This window comes from Nanorana parkeri, unplaced genomic scaffold (genome assembly GCF_000935625.1).
Source record: "Nanorana parkeri isolate BGI_ZX_2015 unplaced genomic scaffold, ASM93562v1 scaffold313, whole genome shotgun sequence".
NCBI classification, from domain to species: Eukaryota; Metazoa; Chordata; class Amphibia; order Anura; family Dicroglossidae; genus Nanorana; species Nanorana parkeri.
The window spans coordinates 20,866-40,674 of NW_017306581.1; the positions used below are offsets into that span (position 1 = coordinate 20,866).

The following is a 19,809-nucleotide window of genomic DNA, read 5'->3' on the forward strand; positions in this document are numbered from 1 at the left end:
CACATTTTGACACACGCATTAGACTAAATGAAACTTCCACTAATATTTTCATGGTATTTTTGTATATTTGTATATTTGAAGAGTTTCATTAAGAAAATAGCCTTGTGTTTGCAGGAGAATTCCACAATCGTCAAAAATGTCAAGACTACATCTGGTCCCAATGTTGCCCCTCCCGTTGCTTTCCCAGAGAGAGAAACATATTCTACATAATTAAGCACACATTTTGGAGTGAACTGACAGTGCTTTAAAGCTGCTATTTTGTTTATATTGGCACAAGATATTTGATAATTAGGTTTTACATAATGTCATGTACCTTCACAGTTTTAAGGAGGAAAACTTAGAGGGTTATTCACGTAGGAGCCAAAGGATCCAGCTATAGCTTCGGCTGATCTTTCAGCTCGCTTCGGCCACCTGAGCCCTTCGGTTCAGTCAAACCAGAGGTCTGCAGTACGGGCTATTCACAATAGCTAAGCGAAGCGTGGAGAAAGGTCAGCCAAAGCGGACCGATCTCCACGCAAATGACAGCTGAGTGGAGCCAGCTGTGATCACACGGCTCGCGCCACTCAGTTGTAATGACAGAACAGCATTCCCAAATGACCAGGGGATACTGATCTGTCATTAAACATCACCGCTAGCTCCGCCCAAGTGTTTATATTTTGCCAGCATCTGTCAGATTCGACATTATGCGGCGGGAGTTTGTTTCTTTTCTTTAGAATATTTTTATTATTTTTTTATTTATTTTAAAAATTAAATACGTTTTCAACATTTTTCCCCCCCATTCATTTACCCTTTCTTTCTTCCGTAGGTAGCGAGCAGCATAGCCAAGCCGAGCCTTCGGCAGCTAAGTGAATAACCCACTTAATGTTATATTGGTGTATGAATAATTGCTGAGGGATGCATTAGTGCACCGAACGATTGGTGTTCATCCCCAAATTCAGTACAATGGTAATTGATCCAGAACTCCATTCCAAGTTCCAATACTCTATTATCCACAGACAGTACCATACAAAGGGCATGATCTGCTTACAGTATGTGTTTTAGCTGGAAGATTCCTAAGTCATAGTTTTGAGTATTGAAACTTGGAATTGAGTGCTAGATTAATTGCCTTTGGACTGTGATTCTAAGTAACAAAAGGTTGCAGGAGGATTCTTCAGAATTTGTCTGCAGATTTTCATCCTCAGGTTGCAGCTTTTGGGTATGCAAGTATCAGACCAGCTTTTGAATACAGGGCAGGTGCCTACAGTGCTACCTGTAACCTAATCCTGGCATTGCATCCTGACTGTGAATAAGAGATTTCTATCAGACTTATTCGATAAGGAAGTCACAACAAGAATTTTTTTTTTTTTTTGGGGTGGAGTGGAGCAAAGGAAATGAGCTCTCATTCTGTGTAGAAAAGATTACATTTTGATGTAAATCATATAACCCAAAGACTTTATTCTTTTACAATTTACTACATTGTTATGCCATCTATTTTCTTAATTTGTGAAATTCGTGTCACTCTGCTTGCATTGACAACTAGAAAGTCGCAACTTAAATCAGTGCTTCTATATATTAATTCTTGATTAATTGCTTTACATATTGACAGCTGAATCAGTTACCTTCGTCTTTCCTAAAACCCACTGGTCTAGATTTGCCTTTTCCAGTATGGCTGCACAACATTCTGGATTGGCTGGCGGATCTTCATGAGACTTAAAACAGATCAGGTGATATCTGCAAAGAATGAAAAATTTTTGTTATGTTTAGTGTCATGTGACAGTTTTTCTAAAACAATACAGACTATTGATTTCAGGACAGTAGTGGAGAACCAGGGCCCTGTCATAGCTGCAACTCTGTGACCCTGATAGTTATCGTGAAAATGCCAAGTATTGGCATTGCTATCTAAACATTCAGCCCTACAAAACAACTCTCCACTGTGTTGGAAAAAAATGCATATTTTTTTTAAGGATGTCATATCATGCAAATTTATTTCATCATCTCTCTCTATGTGGCTAATAGATTTGTCCTTACCTTTTTATAAAGTTAGCAAAAAGAATGCGGTGGGAATAGCCCTGCCTGCGGATTCTAGCAGTTTCCAAAATCCCTGTGTACCGAAGCTGCACTAGCACTTTCTCCCGATCAAACTTGTTTGGCAGACGGTCGTTATTTGGTTTGATGCACCGCACAAAGTGAGGCTGGCCAGCCACCATTTTTGATAGTAAATCCATCAAGGAATACTAAAACAGGGAACTGTTGTTAGTAATTTCTATATGTAGAAGTTATCTCTCTTAAAAAAACATATATTCATTAATCAGTTTGACATTTAACATTTAGTACTAGGTTTGCTTTAGGGTTTCGAAAATCAGTTCCAGTAATGTGTTGTGTAGGGTTTTATTTAGTTGAACCATACTTTGGTGGGAATAAAGCTGCAAGGTCTTAAGGTGCCCATACACTGCTCGATTCTCGTACAAGAATCGTGGGAAATCCCGCGATCGTACGCGAATCGAGCAGTGTGAACGGAGACGTGTGACCGTTTCTACTGTGCGGTCGCACGTCTTTTGTCTAAGGAGCACGATCGTACGATTTTCGGCTGGTTTGAACGGTGCTCGGGAGACAAATGCCGAACGGGCCGGTGTGCGCATGCGCACACTGCCCGTTCAGCATTGCGGTCATCGGAAGCCTGCCCCTCAGGACTCCAGGAGCAACCAGACAGGACCCACAAGCAGGACCCCATTAAGCGTAAGACACTCATGGACTAGCCCATAATCTAACACTAAGGCGTTGATTTTTTAAAGGTACACATGTTGTTTCATTTGCAAGGGAATTCACCTTTAGCTTAGTGAATGTGGGTAAAATTCACTTTGCAAAGAATACTCAAACACGTGCAAGGAAAACAAAAATAATAAATTGTTTTTAGGGCTGTGCAAATTAACGATAAATTTCTCGATTAATTGTTAATCTTTTTGATCGATTCAAAATTTTTTGATCGCTAATGAAAATACTCACCTCTCCGCCGGCTTCCGGGAGTCCCGTCGGAGATCCAGTGACGTCACGGACATCAAAGTCACCGGCCCAAGTGGCTCCGTCACATCGACGTCACCTGCCCAAGTGGCTCCGTCGGCTAACGAAGGGGGGAGGAGTCCGGTGACGTCGATGTCCCCAAGTGGCTCCGTCGGCTAACGAAGGGAATGCTGTATGTGTATAGGCCAATGTAGTTAGATCTGTATGTGCGTTATAATTGATCGAAATTAATTGATTTTTTTTAAATTCGATTAATCGAACACGGAAATTTTAATCAGTAACAGCCCTAATTGTTTTTGCTTGCATGTGATTGGATGATAGAAGTCAGCAGAGCTTCACTTCATTTTGGGTTAGTGATTCTCTTTTAATAATTGCTTTTTTCATTTCTGGACAGCTGGTTGTGAATCCAGCAGAAGATCTAATTAGGTGAGGGTGAGAGCCATTTTTATAAGTCACAAGAGTCTCTGTAGCTCACGTATCAATGTACCCAGGGCAGTCCCTATAATGAGACAGTTGTAAAGCTCTTAGCAACCTGTGAGGCTTCGAGCGGCTTCCTGCCCATCTCACTGATGTCATTAGTTGCCCAGGGCTGAGGATTGTATCCTGCTGAGCTCCTGGCAACCAGCGACGTCAGTGAACTGGGCAATCCGGAGTCCACTGCCACCCCCCCTTCCCGAACGACAAGTGACCCAGTGACCATTTCTTTTCAGCACCCTCCTCTCCCCCCCCCCTCACAGAACGACATTGCTTCAGGTGGCGAATACCTTATACACAGCCCTGAATGTACCCTTTCTATACTGGCACTTGCCCCATAATCAAATACTACATTTAGTGGTTCATTGTTGATGACAAAGGGAGAGAGCTTGTATGAAAGGGTATTATTACTCAAACATGGCAAGATGAGCACTGCCTGTAGGAACAAACAAACCTGCATAAAATATCAGAATACCATACCCTAAAATATGAAGCCACGGTCTGTGTTTTCATGTTGGTGGTCTCTCTAGGATGATGAGAATCTCCCTGATCTCCCTATTGAACAAGATATATATATATATATATAAGCACATTACAATCAGCAATTACTTCTATAAGAAACATAACCATAGCAGTCTATACTAACTTAAAATACTGTGGATGTAAGATCACAGCGTCCCAATCTGTGGCCAGCACAGTGGCGTAGTGGTTACTGCTTCTGCCTTGTAGCACTGGGGGTCCCTGGTTTGAATCCCGGCCAGGACGCTATCTACAAGGAGTTTGCATGTTCTCCCTGTTCTGCGTGGGTTTTCTCCCACACTCCCAAGACTTGCTTGAAGGTTTATTTGCTCCTGCCCAAATTGGCCCTTATATGTGAGAAAGGGACCTTAAGTTGGAAGCTCCTTGAGGGCAGGCACTGATGGGAATTGTCGCTGTGTAAAATTGTTGGCGCTATATAAATACCAGTAAGAAAATGAATCTGTCCATTTTCAGATGTTCATCTCCTTTCTACAGGATGAGAAGAACAGACAATTGGACAGGTGAAAAAACCCTGCCCCTATCACTACTGAGATAGGCTGATCCCTCTCTTTGCTTCCTGATCTGCCCCCTTCCCCTCTCCATACAATTTTCCTGAAGGTTTGGCTGAACTTGCAGTTCTTTACCACCTTCTGCAGTCAATTTAGCCTGTGGATGCTCATATTGGGCCTTTATTACCAACTGCCCTCTGAAGTCTATGGCCGGCTTTACATTGTAATGAACTGTTATTTCATTAAAATGTCTTTTATTTGTATTTTTTTTCCAACCCCATGATAGCAACACATATATTTAATCCCATGTCATTCATTATTTAGATGTGGCACACATATATACGCTGTAAAAAAAACGTTGTCATCTACATAGCAAAGCTAAGCTGACAGACACACATGAATGTATGTTATTACCTCACTGAAGTAAAAAGTATTGTACAACATTAAGATATCCAGCTTGATAAAACAAAAAACACACATGTGAAGATGTGGTTACACAACAAACATCAATGTACTATACTTCTAGCCAAGAACATATTATGGTGGTAGTATTCCTCTACCTCACTGCGACTGGACGTTTTCCCATTGGACCATGACTGTGAATTCATTCTTGACTTTGTTTTAGTGTGGGCAAGATTACCTGTGTAAACAAAATGAAACACAGGTTATATCTTCATGTTAGCCATATGCAAGACTCCCATCTTCAGATGCATGCAGGGTGATTTCCTTCCTTCACCCTCTGTTTCACAATTTGACAGGAAGCAGCAATGAGAGCAGCAAGAGGAAGAGATCACTGGAGGAACCTTTGTTGCTGGATACTTATAATTTGACTAAAGAGAATATGTAAATATTTCCCTGAAAATCAGTCTGCAATGTAGAATTCTACAAAATTCAGGACTCCAACCAATAATGATTGTTGAATTTTACGATTTCCAACAGATTGGTTCAAACTGAACTGTATATTTTCAGGACAATGGAAATCATACATTTTCTTGAGACTTGATTCCTGAATCAGTTCTGTTATTACTAATGAATCTTGGCAAAAGGTGCACAATTATTTACATAAAAACTTCCCTATCATTCTCCCTCTAAAACAAAAAATGCTTTAAAACTACAGAAGATGTAACAAGTCAGGGCATTCCTGCAATGACTGACGTCATTCCCCTTTTGTCTTTTAAAAGCTAAAGACTTCTCCTATACAATACAGTGATCTCCTGAAATATTCTGTGCTGCTCTGATCAGGCCCATTATCACAAATACTATTTGGCCCACAGACTTTAAATTGGTGATCACTGATCACAACATCAAGGAAGAAATAAAGGTTGATTTACTAAAAGCAAATAAACTCTTCACTTTGCAGGGGAATTTTCCCTTAGCATAGTAAATGAGGTGAAGCTATGCTGATTTCCATCATCCAATCATGTGCAAGCAAAAACACTGTTATTTATTTTCCTTGCTCAAGATTGGGTATTCCCTGCAAAGTGAATTTCTACCACGTTCACTAAACTAAGGCAAAATTATCTTGCAAAGTGAACAGTATATTTACCTTTAGTGCAGTATTTCTCAACCTTTTTTCAACCACAGCACCCTTTAAAAGTAAACAAAATCTTGAGGCGCCCCAGTCTAAAATATAAAATCCGTAAATGTAGAAAATAATGTGCGGTACCTCCAAAATCCATACCTGGCCCTTATCACAGATAGGGGTCTGGTATGAAATTTAAGGGTGTATCCCATGCAATCAGAGTGCCACCTTTCACATAAGAGTCCCCTTTACAACAGAAGCCCCTTCCTTTCACATCCCTCTCTCACACTAGGAAACCCTTTTCAAATCAGAAGCTCCCATTCAAATTAGAGTCCCCCTCTTTCACATCAGAGGCATGATGTTGTGTGAAAATTTCGAGGCACCCCTGAGGAAGCCGGAAAGGCACCCTGTTTGAGAAAGTTTTTTTAATGAATCAAACCCAGTGAGAGGTATAAAAGTATCTTCTAGCACAGTGAAAGATTACGCAGGACAGGAGTCATACCTGTTTTTGTTAGGGGATTGGTTACTAATATACGAATGAGGTTGTTTTCAGATGACCTCAAAAGAAGCACAATATCCGCAGGTAAAGTGTCTCGGTTTTTTTCCAGGAACCCGCTGGCATTGTAGAGAACCTGCAGATAAAAAACATTTCTTTAAAGCAAGAACAGAACTACTGATGAAAGAGACTGAAGATTCCTTAAGCAATTTGCTGCAGTAATGAAGACTTATTCAGTGCAAAAAAGGTTTTATTATCACTTTTCGGTCGCTCTGATTTATATCTGAACATTTAGTCAAAGTAAAAATGTTTGACATCAAATATAATGGAGAATGATAGTTATATCTCCCACTGTGGCCACTTTGCTCTCTTGCTACTTTTTATTGTTATCAGAGTCTGTAGTTCCGTCACGGAATTCTTGAGATGTCAGCATTACGAGTCATTATTATTTAAATAAGATTTAAGGTTTTGCTTAAGTCTGTCTAACGTCTGTGGCTGTACATAATTTTTTACATCTTGAAATTAACTGATTTAATGACTTTAGAATATCAGCCGTGGAAAAACACACTACAAAGCTCATAATGGTAGTTTATTAAGATTGTTTCAAGGGTAAAGTTTTTTAGATCTAGAATTTAAGTGGCAAAATATACTATTAAAATACAGGTAACAACTTTTTTACCTTCAAAAAGATTTGTAATTCTATTTAAGCATGTTTGTCATTCACGGGGCTCATCTTTCATACATGCATGGAAAAAAACTATTATTGTTATGGATAGACCATCTACTTTGACTGGAACAATCTCTGTTCATTCTTAGGGATAGACCTCCACTACTGGGACACAAAATAGATGTTCTCTCTAAAGGAATCTTTAGATTAAGATCCTTCTGCACAAACACAAAAGAAGAAGAGTACAGCTGAAAAACGTCTGCAGTGACAGCTATACAGTACCCTGCAGACTGCACTGCGGAGATCTTGGAGGAGTGGAAGCAAGAAAAGAAAGAGAGGAGAGCCAGCCATGTGACCTATTACAGTCATGTGACTGGAAACTCCTCCAGTCACATGTTTAGCATGGAGAACTGAAGGTGACATACTGCAGGCAGAGCTATACCACTGCCTGCATTTTATATGAATGTGCTGTAAAATGCAGGCCATGGTGTGGAGAATCCCTTCTGAGTAATCTAGGCACCCTTCACACTTCCAGTCAAGCTCACATTTATATGTGCTTAGAGCACATTTCTTAATACATATAAGTGGAGGTAATGACTTTTCAATGATATCATTAACATTGGACGTTTACCTGTGCTAAGGGCCATTCAATTTAGCTGAGTATAGAGAAAAAAAATACAGTGCATTCAGAATGCAATTGGAAACTCTACACACACTTATACTGATGTAAACGCAGCTAAACGTGGCGAGATGGGAATAAACACAACTAAACCTGTCATAAAGCAGGAACTTGTAAACACATAAAAAGTGGTCTGGGAAGTGTAAACTTTGTTTATACTTCCCTGATAATTGTTCCTGTGCTTAGATCTTAACACAGGAGCGCTAGTGTGAATGGAGACTTACAGAGTTATTCACAAAAGGGTGAAGAGTTTGGAGAAAGCAGGAGAAGTCAACACTTTAGGCCAAAATAGCTGATTTGGAAAAAATTTCCAATTCAGCTCACCTTCCAGTTCAGCTATGTTGTCCTAAATTGTTCACTTCTCCTGCCTCCTCCAAACTCTTCACTCTTTTGTGAATAGCCCTGTAATAGAGGCCTATTTACTGCAGAGAGAAGATACAGCTAATCAATCTTCACTATAAATAGGCCCCTAAATCTTTACCATTTATAAAGTGTAAAGAACAATGATGATGTGCAACATACGGTAACCCATGGTAACAATAACTAGATTTGACTTTCTGTAACCTTATCAGTTGAAAGATGATTTCTGATTTGTATCAGTATGCGTTTCCCTTGTTTGCACCTTGCCCCGTTTTTTTTTTTAAGCATGTCGTTTTTATTGGATTTACAAGGCATGAACAGCAAAAATTACAATGGTATAGGGGGATGCAATCCCGCCTTGTTGGAAGCACACGTTAATCACCCGGTTTGGTACTTAAAGTCAGATCGTTCAGACATATATGAAATAGCCTATCCGGTGAACATGCCTAATCCTTGTCTAAATCCATGGTTACAAATGTAAATGTAAACATACAATTCACATCCTATTAACAGAACATATCAAGAAAAACAAGTCAACACTGCATAAAGTAAGAATAAACGTGTCCATGAACATTGCTAGAACCATCAGTAGCAGGTACGTCAGCAATCGGAGTCTACCTTATTATTGAGGGACAGGTCAAACGTCAAGGGGTACCTTTTAAGTATGCTAAGCAGATATTCGAAAATTAAGGCAGGCGGGCAGGAAGACATCATGGAAGCATATTGCCTTTCTGGCTTCTTGGGGGTCCCACCAGGGACGGCTAGAGTACATCTAATCCCCCCAGGGAATTTGAGAGTTTGGCCGTGAGATACCATGTGGAGGTCTGGAAGTCAGACATGATAACACGAAGTTGGTCGGGGGCGAGGTTCGTCGTGAGGAAGGGGGACCATGTGGAGAAGAAACGGTTATGCGCTTCTCTTCCTTGTGAGTGTCAGCTTTGTCCAGGAGCATAAGCTTATGAAATGTGGCTTGTAAGTCTCTTGTCGTGGGGGTTTTTGGAAGAAGCCAATTGGTGAGAATGGTTTTTTTAGATGCAAACATGCAAAGATGTTCCAGCACGTGATGTGGGGGGTTGTAGAGTCAGGTCCCTGGGGTGTATCGTGTAGTAGGCATAGCAGAGGTTGAGGGTCACGAAATATGCCCGACCGGGAGTTCATATATTGCACTACTTGGGTCCATAATGTATGTATCAGTGGGCATGACCAAATCAGGTGTATGAAGTCGGGGTGATGGATGTTACATTTTGGGCAGTGTTGTATCCAGTCTGGGTTTGTGGTGGCCGGGGCAAAGTTAAAAGCATAGTATGCCCTATGAAGCAGTTTAAATTGGGTCTCTCTCCATGATTCACTAATAATATGGTTCCTGACGTGTTGCCACCCCCTTATTATGCTGTCGAAGGTGTCTTCCAATGAGGTACCTATCAATTGAGCCCATAGGTGTACAAAGGGCTTGCCCCGTTTTACTTCTTTATATCAAATTAGTCAGTCATTTTATTTTCAATTTTTATTTGCAAATTCATTAAAAAATAGTTAATAAAAAAGATGAGTATGTTGTCATCTTGATACAAAATAAAGCAATCAATATTCAGCATTTTTTAAAATAAAGTCCAAACACTTTCAAATGATTATATCAGTTACCCATTCACCGTCCCCAGTAAAACATTATATAAAAGGATTCTCTTTGTAGGATAATCTGGGACAAAACAATTGTAATATTATATTTTTTTTTGTCTCAGCAGCCATACAGTTTTCCATCATGCAGTTTCCATTAAATATTTGAAGTGTATCAAAAATTCACATAAAAAATGTATAACACATATTTAAGACAAACTAAACAAACACTGCAACTGATTGGCCTAGCCTCGGCCGTAGGAGAAGTCCTGTGAGAACGTGACTTAGTCTTGTGCTTCCTATACCTAGCCTATACCTAGCCTATATATAGCGAGTGCGGCATAGAGAGTGCGCACCACGCTGGAACGCACCCACAGCCGACGATCGGCAGAGAACCTCGGCACCATGAGTCCTACTTACCAGCCCCTCTACCTGTAGCCATTTAGGCCACCTCCGGTCTCTTAGCCTGGCACAAGGCATGTCCCATCCTGTGGATTTACCATATACAGGGACATCTACCACCCGGGAGATAAATTATTATTATTATTTTTTTCTAAGTAATTGGGAGTAAGTAATTGAAATGGAAAACAGGGAGGGTGCGTCATGATGCTGCAGTACCTAAAAATAAACTAATTTGAATAATTAGGCTCTACAGAGTAGCTCATAAACAGTTGTTTCCTTTCTGGGCTTTGGAATACGATGTCATAAAGCAAAGATGGAACACAGTGTGAACAAAATGTTACATGGCTAAAGGGACTAAACCTAAAGCACAAGTTACCATAAATGTCATTAGAATATATTAATGACAAGATGTGCTACCCTTCTAAAGACACTAAACATGCATCAAAGTGAATATGCCAAGAGAGAAATAATGGCTAACTTGCTTTGTAGTTGGTTAAATTGCAGATTGCTAATACTAAGATGTGATACTCGTTTTCTTTTTCAGGCTTTTTTTTACTTTATTATCATTTGCTGATTCTGCCAGTATCACCTTTCCTGTCCTGGGGTGACAACACACACTCACTCATTGTTCTGTATTTATGGAGCAGCATGTTGCCATCTTAGGACATGAAGTGAGTTGGAACTAAAGAACGCCAACCCCTGCGCTTTTTCTCCATAGTATAGTAGGGGGTTGAATCAGCCAGGGATAATACACTGTTGTTTTACGTGCAGCACAGGGAAGGTGCACAGGGACTTGCAAGCTTACCATATTTCTGGCAGAATCAACAGGAATGCTTTCAATTGTGTATTTAACAGACCAATAGGGGGCAAATAAGAGAAGTTCACTGTTAGGGTTCACATACATTTGATGTTTTTGTATATTTACAGATTCCTTTTAAGATTTATAAATATACTGGAACTATATAAATAAAGAGTAATAGTAATAATAACATCCTTACCTTCCCCGCATAGTGATGAATTCCAAATGTTAGGTCAATTCTCTTTGGTCTCCAGAAATACTTTGATTTGAGGTTATCTTCAAACTTTTCTAAAACCATTTAAGTAAAGTCATACTTAGATTTTCTCTGTCATAGAACTTTAAAAAAAATCCTCATCTTTTAAAAATATCTACAGCAGGTAGGATTGCATCATTTAAATGTTCATACTCCCCAAAGTCCCATACCTGTTCTGCACCATCCTTATCCTGCTACCCCACAAATACTTCCCAAATACAATAAAAACATGTTCACCAATTTATCTGGCACAAGAAAAACACAGATGCAGGTTTAATATACTGTAATGTTGGAACATTAAAAGTGGGCCTTCCTGATTTTAAACATTATCCTTACTTGACCAAATCCAGTACTGGTGGAGACCATCACCAGAAAAACTATCAGCAGCAATCAAACACCTCCTCCATGACCTCCCCCTGACCCCACCACCAAATAACCTACTATTTAGGCTGCTATAGATGCTTGGAGCACATTTTACTATACCACTACCAACAACTGCCACATAAAAAAATAAAAAAACCTATTAGGAGAAAAATTGTGGGATTACTAAGATCTATGGGCTACAATAGCAAAACTGCCCTATCCCATTTAATTTGCTATCCCAAATATTCCACAAGCCAGTCAGGGAATACAAAATACACTTCCAAATCCATTTTCTTTGGCAAAAGTGCTCTATTCTCAGTGACTTCTATATAGTCCCGGTATTCCTATAACTCCTAGAAAATCACATATATGTAAAGAAATTCATTTGATAAAAAGAGATACAAGAAAACAACTTTCATTAAAGCACTTATTAGACAAAATGGGAAACCACAATGAAAAAAAAATGATTACACAAAGCCTCCCAATATATAAATCACTGGGGACTACTCCACAGGGTGATCCACCTCTGGTATATAACAGCATCTCATTTCTCCTGACCGCCGGAACAAATGAAGCTCATTAAGATGACCGAATGATGATATCATGACGTATTTGTAGAACAGTTGTATTTAGAAACACATTTAAGGATTGTCAAACGCAGGCCTCAAAATTTCCACTCGCAATTGGCGAGTGAAAATTGCGTGGGGGTGAGTGGAATATCTTCAGCTCCTTCGGTCTCCTGCAGAGATACTATTGGCCAGCCAGAAATGTATGCAGTGCAGGACCTGAAAAGAGAGTGTAATCTCTGTACACAGAGGATACATCTCTGTACCCCTCCCCCCCACCACCAGGAGAGGAATACAATCAGCTATCTGCACTGTAAGTCCCTGTTTTTTCTGCGTTACACTGCTGACTTCTGCAGTCTGCATTACATTACTGACTTGTGTACTGCTGACTTCTGTACTGTGCGTCACATCGCTGGCCTCTGTACTGTGAGTCACACTGCTGGCCTCTGTACTGTGTGTTGTTACTGATCTCTGTACTCTGCGTCAGACCGCTGACCTGGCAGAGTTACGGCCGCGGCAGGGCAGGGGTTAGGTGGGGCAACTGGTGGCGAGTAACTTTTAAGGCCTGGCTAGTAACACAGGACTTGAAATTTTGAGCCCTGGTGTAAAGTATACATAATTGCATGAATCTGTGTTTTTATGTTGTATTTAGCTTTAGTCTATAACAATACAAAGTAGCTATCTTTCCATTGCCATTTTTTTCTGAAACACAATTACATATTTAGTAAGGTGTTTGTATTCCAGAATACACGAGATCATATATTGTAGATAAACATCTTTCTCCTCTCATATGAGAAGAGCTACAACTGCCAGTACCTACCTACAAGGGTCTGATCAGTTGATCCGGGGAATTTAATCTCCTCATCCAGCAGAGAGAGTAGGCCCATTGGCTTCTGCAAGAACATGTCCAGGAGGGGCCTGTTGTCTTCATACTCAATAACTCTTGCATCAACATCTTCATTTAAATATTCATTCTTGAGAAGAGATAGAAATAAATAATGTTTACATTCACAAGCACAAAATTTCCCCCATCCGTCAGTTTTTTCTTGATGATGTCTAAATTCCGTTGAGGTGATTTTCTCCTTGCTTTCTTTCCTACAGACACAACAGGAAGTGAAAGAAAATCCCTCCAAAGTGAGTGAAAAATCCCCTCTTAGACAATGTCCCCATTTAATGACTTCCCCTTATTTCCAGTGCCAATGACAAATGTAAAAGTTTGCACTGTCCATCACTTTCTGTTCTGGTGAGAAACGGTTTTCATGGCAAAAAGGAAGAGTCAGTCTCCCAAACTGGGCATCAGGCAGCAATGGAAAGCTTTCAGGGGTTTTAACCCTCCCCTAAACTAAACATACCTTAAGAAAAAAAGTTTGGCTAGAGACAAACTTTAAGGAGTCTATTCAGAAAGCTACCGAAGGATCTAGCCTTAGCTGCGGCTGATCCTTCGGGTAGCTTCGGCCCCAGGACCCCTTCGGTTCAGGGCTGATGTACTATATTCACTGTATTCACTGTATGTACTGTATTCTCTATAGCCCGTACAGCCCCTGAAGGTGCCCGAGGAGCTCAGTCGAGCCGAAGGCATATGCTTCGGCTTGACTGAGCCCAGGGGAAATTCGAAGCTGGCCGACAGCATGCTTCTGACAGCTGGGCAGAGCCAGCCGTCATCTCACGGCTGGCTCCGGCCATTTGCAGAGAGATCAGCGTCCCGGGTTACCAGGTAACCAGAGACGCCGTTCTATCATTACACTGAGAACGCGTCGGAGCTGCTGTAAAATAACAGCAGCTCCGCCAGGTAACCAGGGATGCCTTCTGTCATTACACTGCGGCTCCGCAGTACACTGAGAACCCGGCAGAGCTGCTGTAAAATGACAGCAGCTCTGACGGGTTCTCAGTGTGTAATGACACATGGGCGTCCCTGGTTACCTGCTATGCCCATGTGTCATTACGACGAGAGCTTAGGAGAGCCGGCAGTGATATGAAAGCCGACTGCTGAGCTCTCATCTTAATGACAGAACAGCATCTGCTGGTTACTAGGTTACTAGGTAACCAGCAGATGCTGTTCTGTCATTAGGATGAGAGTATAGCAGAGCTCTGACAAGCTCTAATTCTAATGAAAACTGGTCCCGGCCAATAGAAAACAGTTGGGTGGAGCTAGCTGTCACTGCTTGCTCCGTCCAATCATTTTCAGCTATTCACTCACTGCTGTTCGGCATCTATGAGAATAGGCCGAAAAGCAGCGAGTAGCCTGCCGGAGGTCCGGCTCAGCCGATCCAGATGTTGGATCGGCTGAGTCGAGCTCCTTCTGCACTTCGGGTCCGCCAAACATGCTGAGCATGTTCGGCCGACCCGAAGCCACCCGATATACGGCTGATTTCAGCCTATATACGGCTGAAATCAGCCGTACATGCCTGAAATGAATAGCCGAACAGTGTTCGGCTCACTTCACTTATGGTCGATTGTTCACTCGGCTGCCTATGGCAGCTTTGTGAATAGACCCCTAAGTCTTCATTGCCATAGTTATATTGCATTTTTTTTAATGCCTTTCTTTTTCAAAAAGTAACAGACTTACAAGCATTAATCATGCAGAGAAGAGCAGTGAACATTGCCATAGTTATAATCAATGAGCATATATCTATCTAGCTTTGTTTGCTTTGACAGAATCCAGCAGGTGCAAGTGTTTAAAGAAGAAACTCTTTTAATTTTAGTGTGTCAGAGAGGTTCTTTGTATTCTTGTGCCAACATTGCCAACAGCACCCAACAGGGTACTTTGCCTGTGTATACACAAAACCTTGTTTTCCCCATTGAGGCAAACAGAGGTTCTCCTACATCCAAAGGCAGCTGATAATGTGTATTGAAGTAGACGGACCTTATGACAACATGGGGTTGACCAAATGGTTATAACACTCACATTTGAAGAATTTTGGTGGATGTTTTTCATTATCTTAAAGCAGGAAGGCCAGAATTATTATTTTTTAAACTTAATAATAGTTTATTGATGCTGAAAAGTACAGCCAGAGCTATACTTCTGGCGCTGTGACTATGAGAACCGTACTGTTCACCCCTCCTCTACCATTGTTCATTTACATAATGGGTTCCTAGAATACTAAGCATTCTGTAAATGGGCAAGGGGAGAGGAGGGTGAGACAAACAACAGTATGGCACTGAATTTTTTACAGTACACAGTCGTGATCCATAGCTAGAATAAGTGCTCACACAGGGCTTGGAGAACAAATTGCCTGGGAGCTAAGAGAGGTTACTTCGACCTCATCTGGAGTACGCGGTCCAGTTCTGGTCACCAGTACTAAGAAAAGATGTCCTTGAGTTGGAAAAAGTCCAGCGGAGGGCAACCAAACTAATTAGGGGTATGGAGGACCAGAGCTACGAGACGAGGCTACTAAATTTAAACATGTTCACATTAGAGGTGAGGAGATTAAGGGGGGATATGATTTCCATGTACAAAATGTTTAATGGTGGTAGCAACATTAGCGATAAACTGTTTAAAATTAACTCCGTTACAAAAACTAGAGGCCATCACCTAAAATTGGTGGAAAAAAAATTCCAGCACAAGGGGCGAAGGGGGTTCTTCACAGTAAGATCAGTTAGGGTCTGGAACTCACTGCCACAGGCGGTGATTTCAGCAAATAATGTGGAATTGTTCAAGAAACTTTTGGACGATTTCTTAAGGGACCGTAATATACAGGGGTACGGGTACTCCTAGAATGAGATCCTAATAGGTAGGACTTGATGGACTAATGTCTTTATTCAACCTCAAATACTATGTAACTATGTAAGTCAACAAAATGTATTGCAGGTTCACCTGATATTATTTAATTAATGCTGAAGTTTTGTTTTTTTAAGTATTGAATTACTTTTGAAGCTAAGTTAATGTTAAAGATTATATGGTTTTTAAATGTTAGGGTTTAGATATACTTTAATAACAGCAGCAGGATTAAAATCAATGGAAAACAAAAACCTTTTTTTTAAATTAATAAGTAATAATTAATTTCCATTGGTATGCTCTTCATAGATTAATCTCCATTTGAAATGGCATAACATCATCATATGGCAATGTGAAAACAAGGTTATGAAACTGATTTAAACATGGATGTCATAAAATTATTATCAAAAGGCTAGACATGCTATAATTACATCAGCGATTCATGCAACCATTTGCACGTACACTGGGCAAACATCTTTTTCTAATTGACCCATCAGGAACAATTGCAAAGGTCATGTCAATTACACCTAGTTGCGTGCAATGCAGATGCAAATAAAATCAGGATGATTTGCATTGTAAATGCCTTCTCAGGCTTGCTAGCCATGTTTAATGTAAGCTGCACACAGCAATGTGGTTGTCCAGATACTGTACATCTGACACTACATTAGCTATAAAACTGTTAATATCCCACTTTGATGGAGTTCATTTTCAAGGTTTCAGGGTTGAGCACATAAGAATTTGGTCAAATCCAGAAATAATAATAATCATTGAATATTGTTAAATATTAAGTTTTATAATATGAATTGTTCACTTGATTGTCAAACAATATGTACAATTGTGCTCATAAGTTTACATACCCTGGCAGAATTTATGATTTCCTGGCTATTTTTCAGAGAATATGAATGATAACACGAAAACCTTTCTCTCACTCATGGGTAGTGTTTGGCTGAAGCCATTTATTATCAATCAACTGTGTTTACTCTTATCCAATCATAATGGCAACAGAAACTACCCAAATGACCCTGATCAAAAGTTTACATACCCTGGTGATTTTGGCCTGATAACATGCACACAACTATAAGGCCTGGTTCACACCTGAGCGTTTTACGGCGTGTTCCTACACGCTGTAAAACGCTCAACATGTGAAAACCAATGATTGCCTATGGGCATGGTTCCCACCTGGGTGTTTTACAGCGCGTAGGAACGCGATGCAAAACGCCCTACGCCCAAAGAAGTACAAGAGTTTCTTTGGGGCGTTTTGCCGCGTGTTGCTATTGGTATTCCCGAGTGTGGATCGGGGTTAACAAAGAGGTAACCCCGAGCCACACTCGGGAATACAGCGTACAGGTCTTACCTTGTCCGCGATCGCCCGCTGTGTCTTCGGCGCAAGCCTATGGCAATGTGAAAACATTGGTCAGGTGCAAGACTGTAGCCAATTACCATTTCGGACGGCGCAGTGCATTGTGGGATGTCCCGCGGTCGAACAGACTGCGGACATCCTATAATGTTCGGCGTTCGGCGAACGGTAGAACATGCTATGTTCGAGTCGAACATAGGTTCGACTCGAACGTGCAGCCCATCCCTAATCTCAAATGTGCAGTTCATGCAAGACAGGCGAAGAATTTACAGGACCTGGAGGCTTTTTGCCAGGAAGAATGGGCAGCTTTAACATCTGAGAAGATAAAGAGCCTCATCCAGACATACCACAAAAGACTTCAAGCCGTCATTGATGTTAAAGGGGGCAACACACAGTATTAAGAACTGGGGTATGTGAACTTTTGATCAGGGTCATTTGGGTAGTTTCTGTTGCCATTATGATTGAAAAAGAGTAAACACAGTTGATTGATAATAAATGACTTCAGCCAAACACTACCCATGAGTGACAGAAAGGTTTTCGTGTTCTCTGAAAAATGGCCAGGAAATCCTAAATCCTGCCAGTGTATGTAAACTTATGAGCACAAGTGTAATGTATAAAAACTACAACAACTACACCTACTACAACTGGGTTGCCTGTTGCCATGGCAGTGCCTATGGAAGAATTAGTAGTGAGGAGCTGCAAGGACACCAATGGCTTTATTAAATAAACAGAATGGATACTGTTTGGATGTGCAGGGCACTAAGCAGGAATGCCCATTCCTTACATTATTAGTGTTGTAGCTAGGCTGTATTCAGTCTGAGCTCTGAATTGTTATAGTTCTGCTTTGATTGGGTTTTCCTTAAGCTCAGATTATTGTTTGCTTTTGCCTGCTGTCAGGGAGTGTCCCTGGAAACAGAGCAAGAAGATGCAATATTTCTGAGTTATGAATCAGAGCAAGAAGATGCAATATTTCTGAGTTATGAATATTTATGTCTTCCTGGCCAACCACTAGGAGGTCTATTTCCAGTGAAGTATGCATGGGAAGAATATAAAATTTGGGGTGGACTTGCAGGAGGGCTCTTGCATCCTGGTTTTGGCCAGGAGGGGAGATCATTGGAGGACCTTACCTCCCAGACTTGCTGCCTGGGGAGGGTGATGCTGAAAGAGTAGGGCTGTGTCTTAGGGACCTTAGGGTTGTATGCTGCCTTACTGGAGCTACATTCAAAGAGAGTGAAACAGGAAGATGGCTGTCTGCATGGAGCATTTTGGAGAGAGACTTTACTGCTGAAGAGTGTCCTGGAGGGCTTGATTTAAGCTTCTACTTGTAGATATTGCAGGAAAGTCTTGAAGAGTACAAATTGTCAAGTGCAATCTTAAAGGTTCTCATTTTTGTATTGACTGTAAGTAGAAGTCTAGAGTTGCATTTTTGTCACTTTTTGGGTACCCTGTGCCCTAACCCTTTACTGAGTTTATTGTGCTTGAACCCCTTCTGGACTGATGATGGGATTATACCATCACAATCACTCAGTTAATTAACGACTGGTGATGGGATGGTCCGTGGAGAGACCAGCGCTCATTGAGTTACTGCTGCTCGGGGTCCGAGGCAGACCCTCAACAGTAGATTAGGTGGTCACAGTCCTGTGATCACAGTGATAGCTGATTGCAGTGAGCACAGAGCCATGACAGCCACAGAGCTGGCTGCAGCTGACTGTGTTGTGCAGCTGCGAGCCGGCTGTGTGTTACAAACTGATACAAAGTATCTCTGAGGAGAATACTGTATTCTCCTCAGAGATACTAAGTATCAAAGCCCCTGTAAATAAAAAAAATGACCCCTTAGTGTCCCCTAGTTTTAAAAAAACAATAAAATGTAAAAAATTAAGTTTTTAGGTTTAAAAAAAAATAAAACGTTTTAAAAAGTTTAAAAAGTTTAAAAAAATAGATTTAATAAGAAAAATTATAAGAAAATATAGTGCCGTAGAGGCTATTAAGGATAGGAGACAAACATACCACATTCTAAAAATTGTTCCAAACTAAAATTGTATTTAACTCCTAGCATTTTGTGACCTGTAACTCCCAAAATAAACTGAAATCGCAGACATATGATATAAGCTATAAATCGTGACAAATAAAAGAACATATTAGAAATTACTTTATGTTGGCTACACATTATTAAACGCTGTACAAAATCACTATATACTCTTCAAAATGCACAGAAGGCCCCCAAAGAGGACATAGTGTGAGATTCCACTTTTAAGGCTGCAGGGGGTTATGGGGGGGTTAAACATCCCATGTCCTTTGATGTAAGTGGCTTAATAAGATAGCCGTATGCTACTTTATTAGGTGCTATGCTAGTAAGAAGTATAGAACCTCCTAATGAGTGCAGTGATGTCACAGAGAGAGATTCTTATAAAGCAAAAAAAAAAGTGGAAAAGGTTTTTCATTTCACTTGAGACATCATTTGTCCCTGCTACAATAAAAGCTTGGCATCCCTTGCTTTCAGGATGAATAAACTCTCATGTG

At 40.7% G+C, this 19,809-nt stretch overlaps 1 protein-coding gene across 1 annotated transcript in view; it reads right to left on the bottom strand.

Annotated features, from left to right (window-relative positions):
- MYO3A (myosin IIIA) overlaps positions 1–19,809 on the bottom strand; it is a gene marked incomplete at its 3' end in the record, with an annotated part of 88,784 nt that overhangs the window by 15,668 nt on the left and 53,307 nt on the right. Inside the window, exons 19-25 of the mRNA XM_018557949.1 lie at positions 13,038–13,191; positions 11,235–11,323; positions 6,524–6,653; positions 5,060–5,139; positions 3,952–4,026; positions 2,008–2,213; positions 1,599–1,710 (exon numbers count right to left, since the gene is read on the bottom strand). Of these exons, the coding sequence (XP_018413451.1) occupies positions 1,599–1,710; positions 2,008–2,213; positions 3,952–4,026; positions 5,060–5,139; positions 6,524–6,653; positions 11,235–11,323; positions 13,038–13,191 (846 nt within the window). The remainder of the gene's footprint in view (positions 1–1,598; positions 1,711–2,007; positions 2,214–3,951; positions 4,027–5,059; positions 5,140–6,523; positions 6,654–11,234; positions 11,324–13,037; positions 13,192–19,809) is intronic.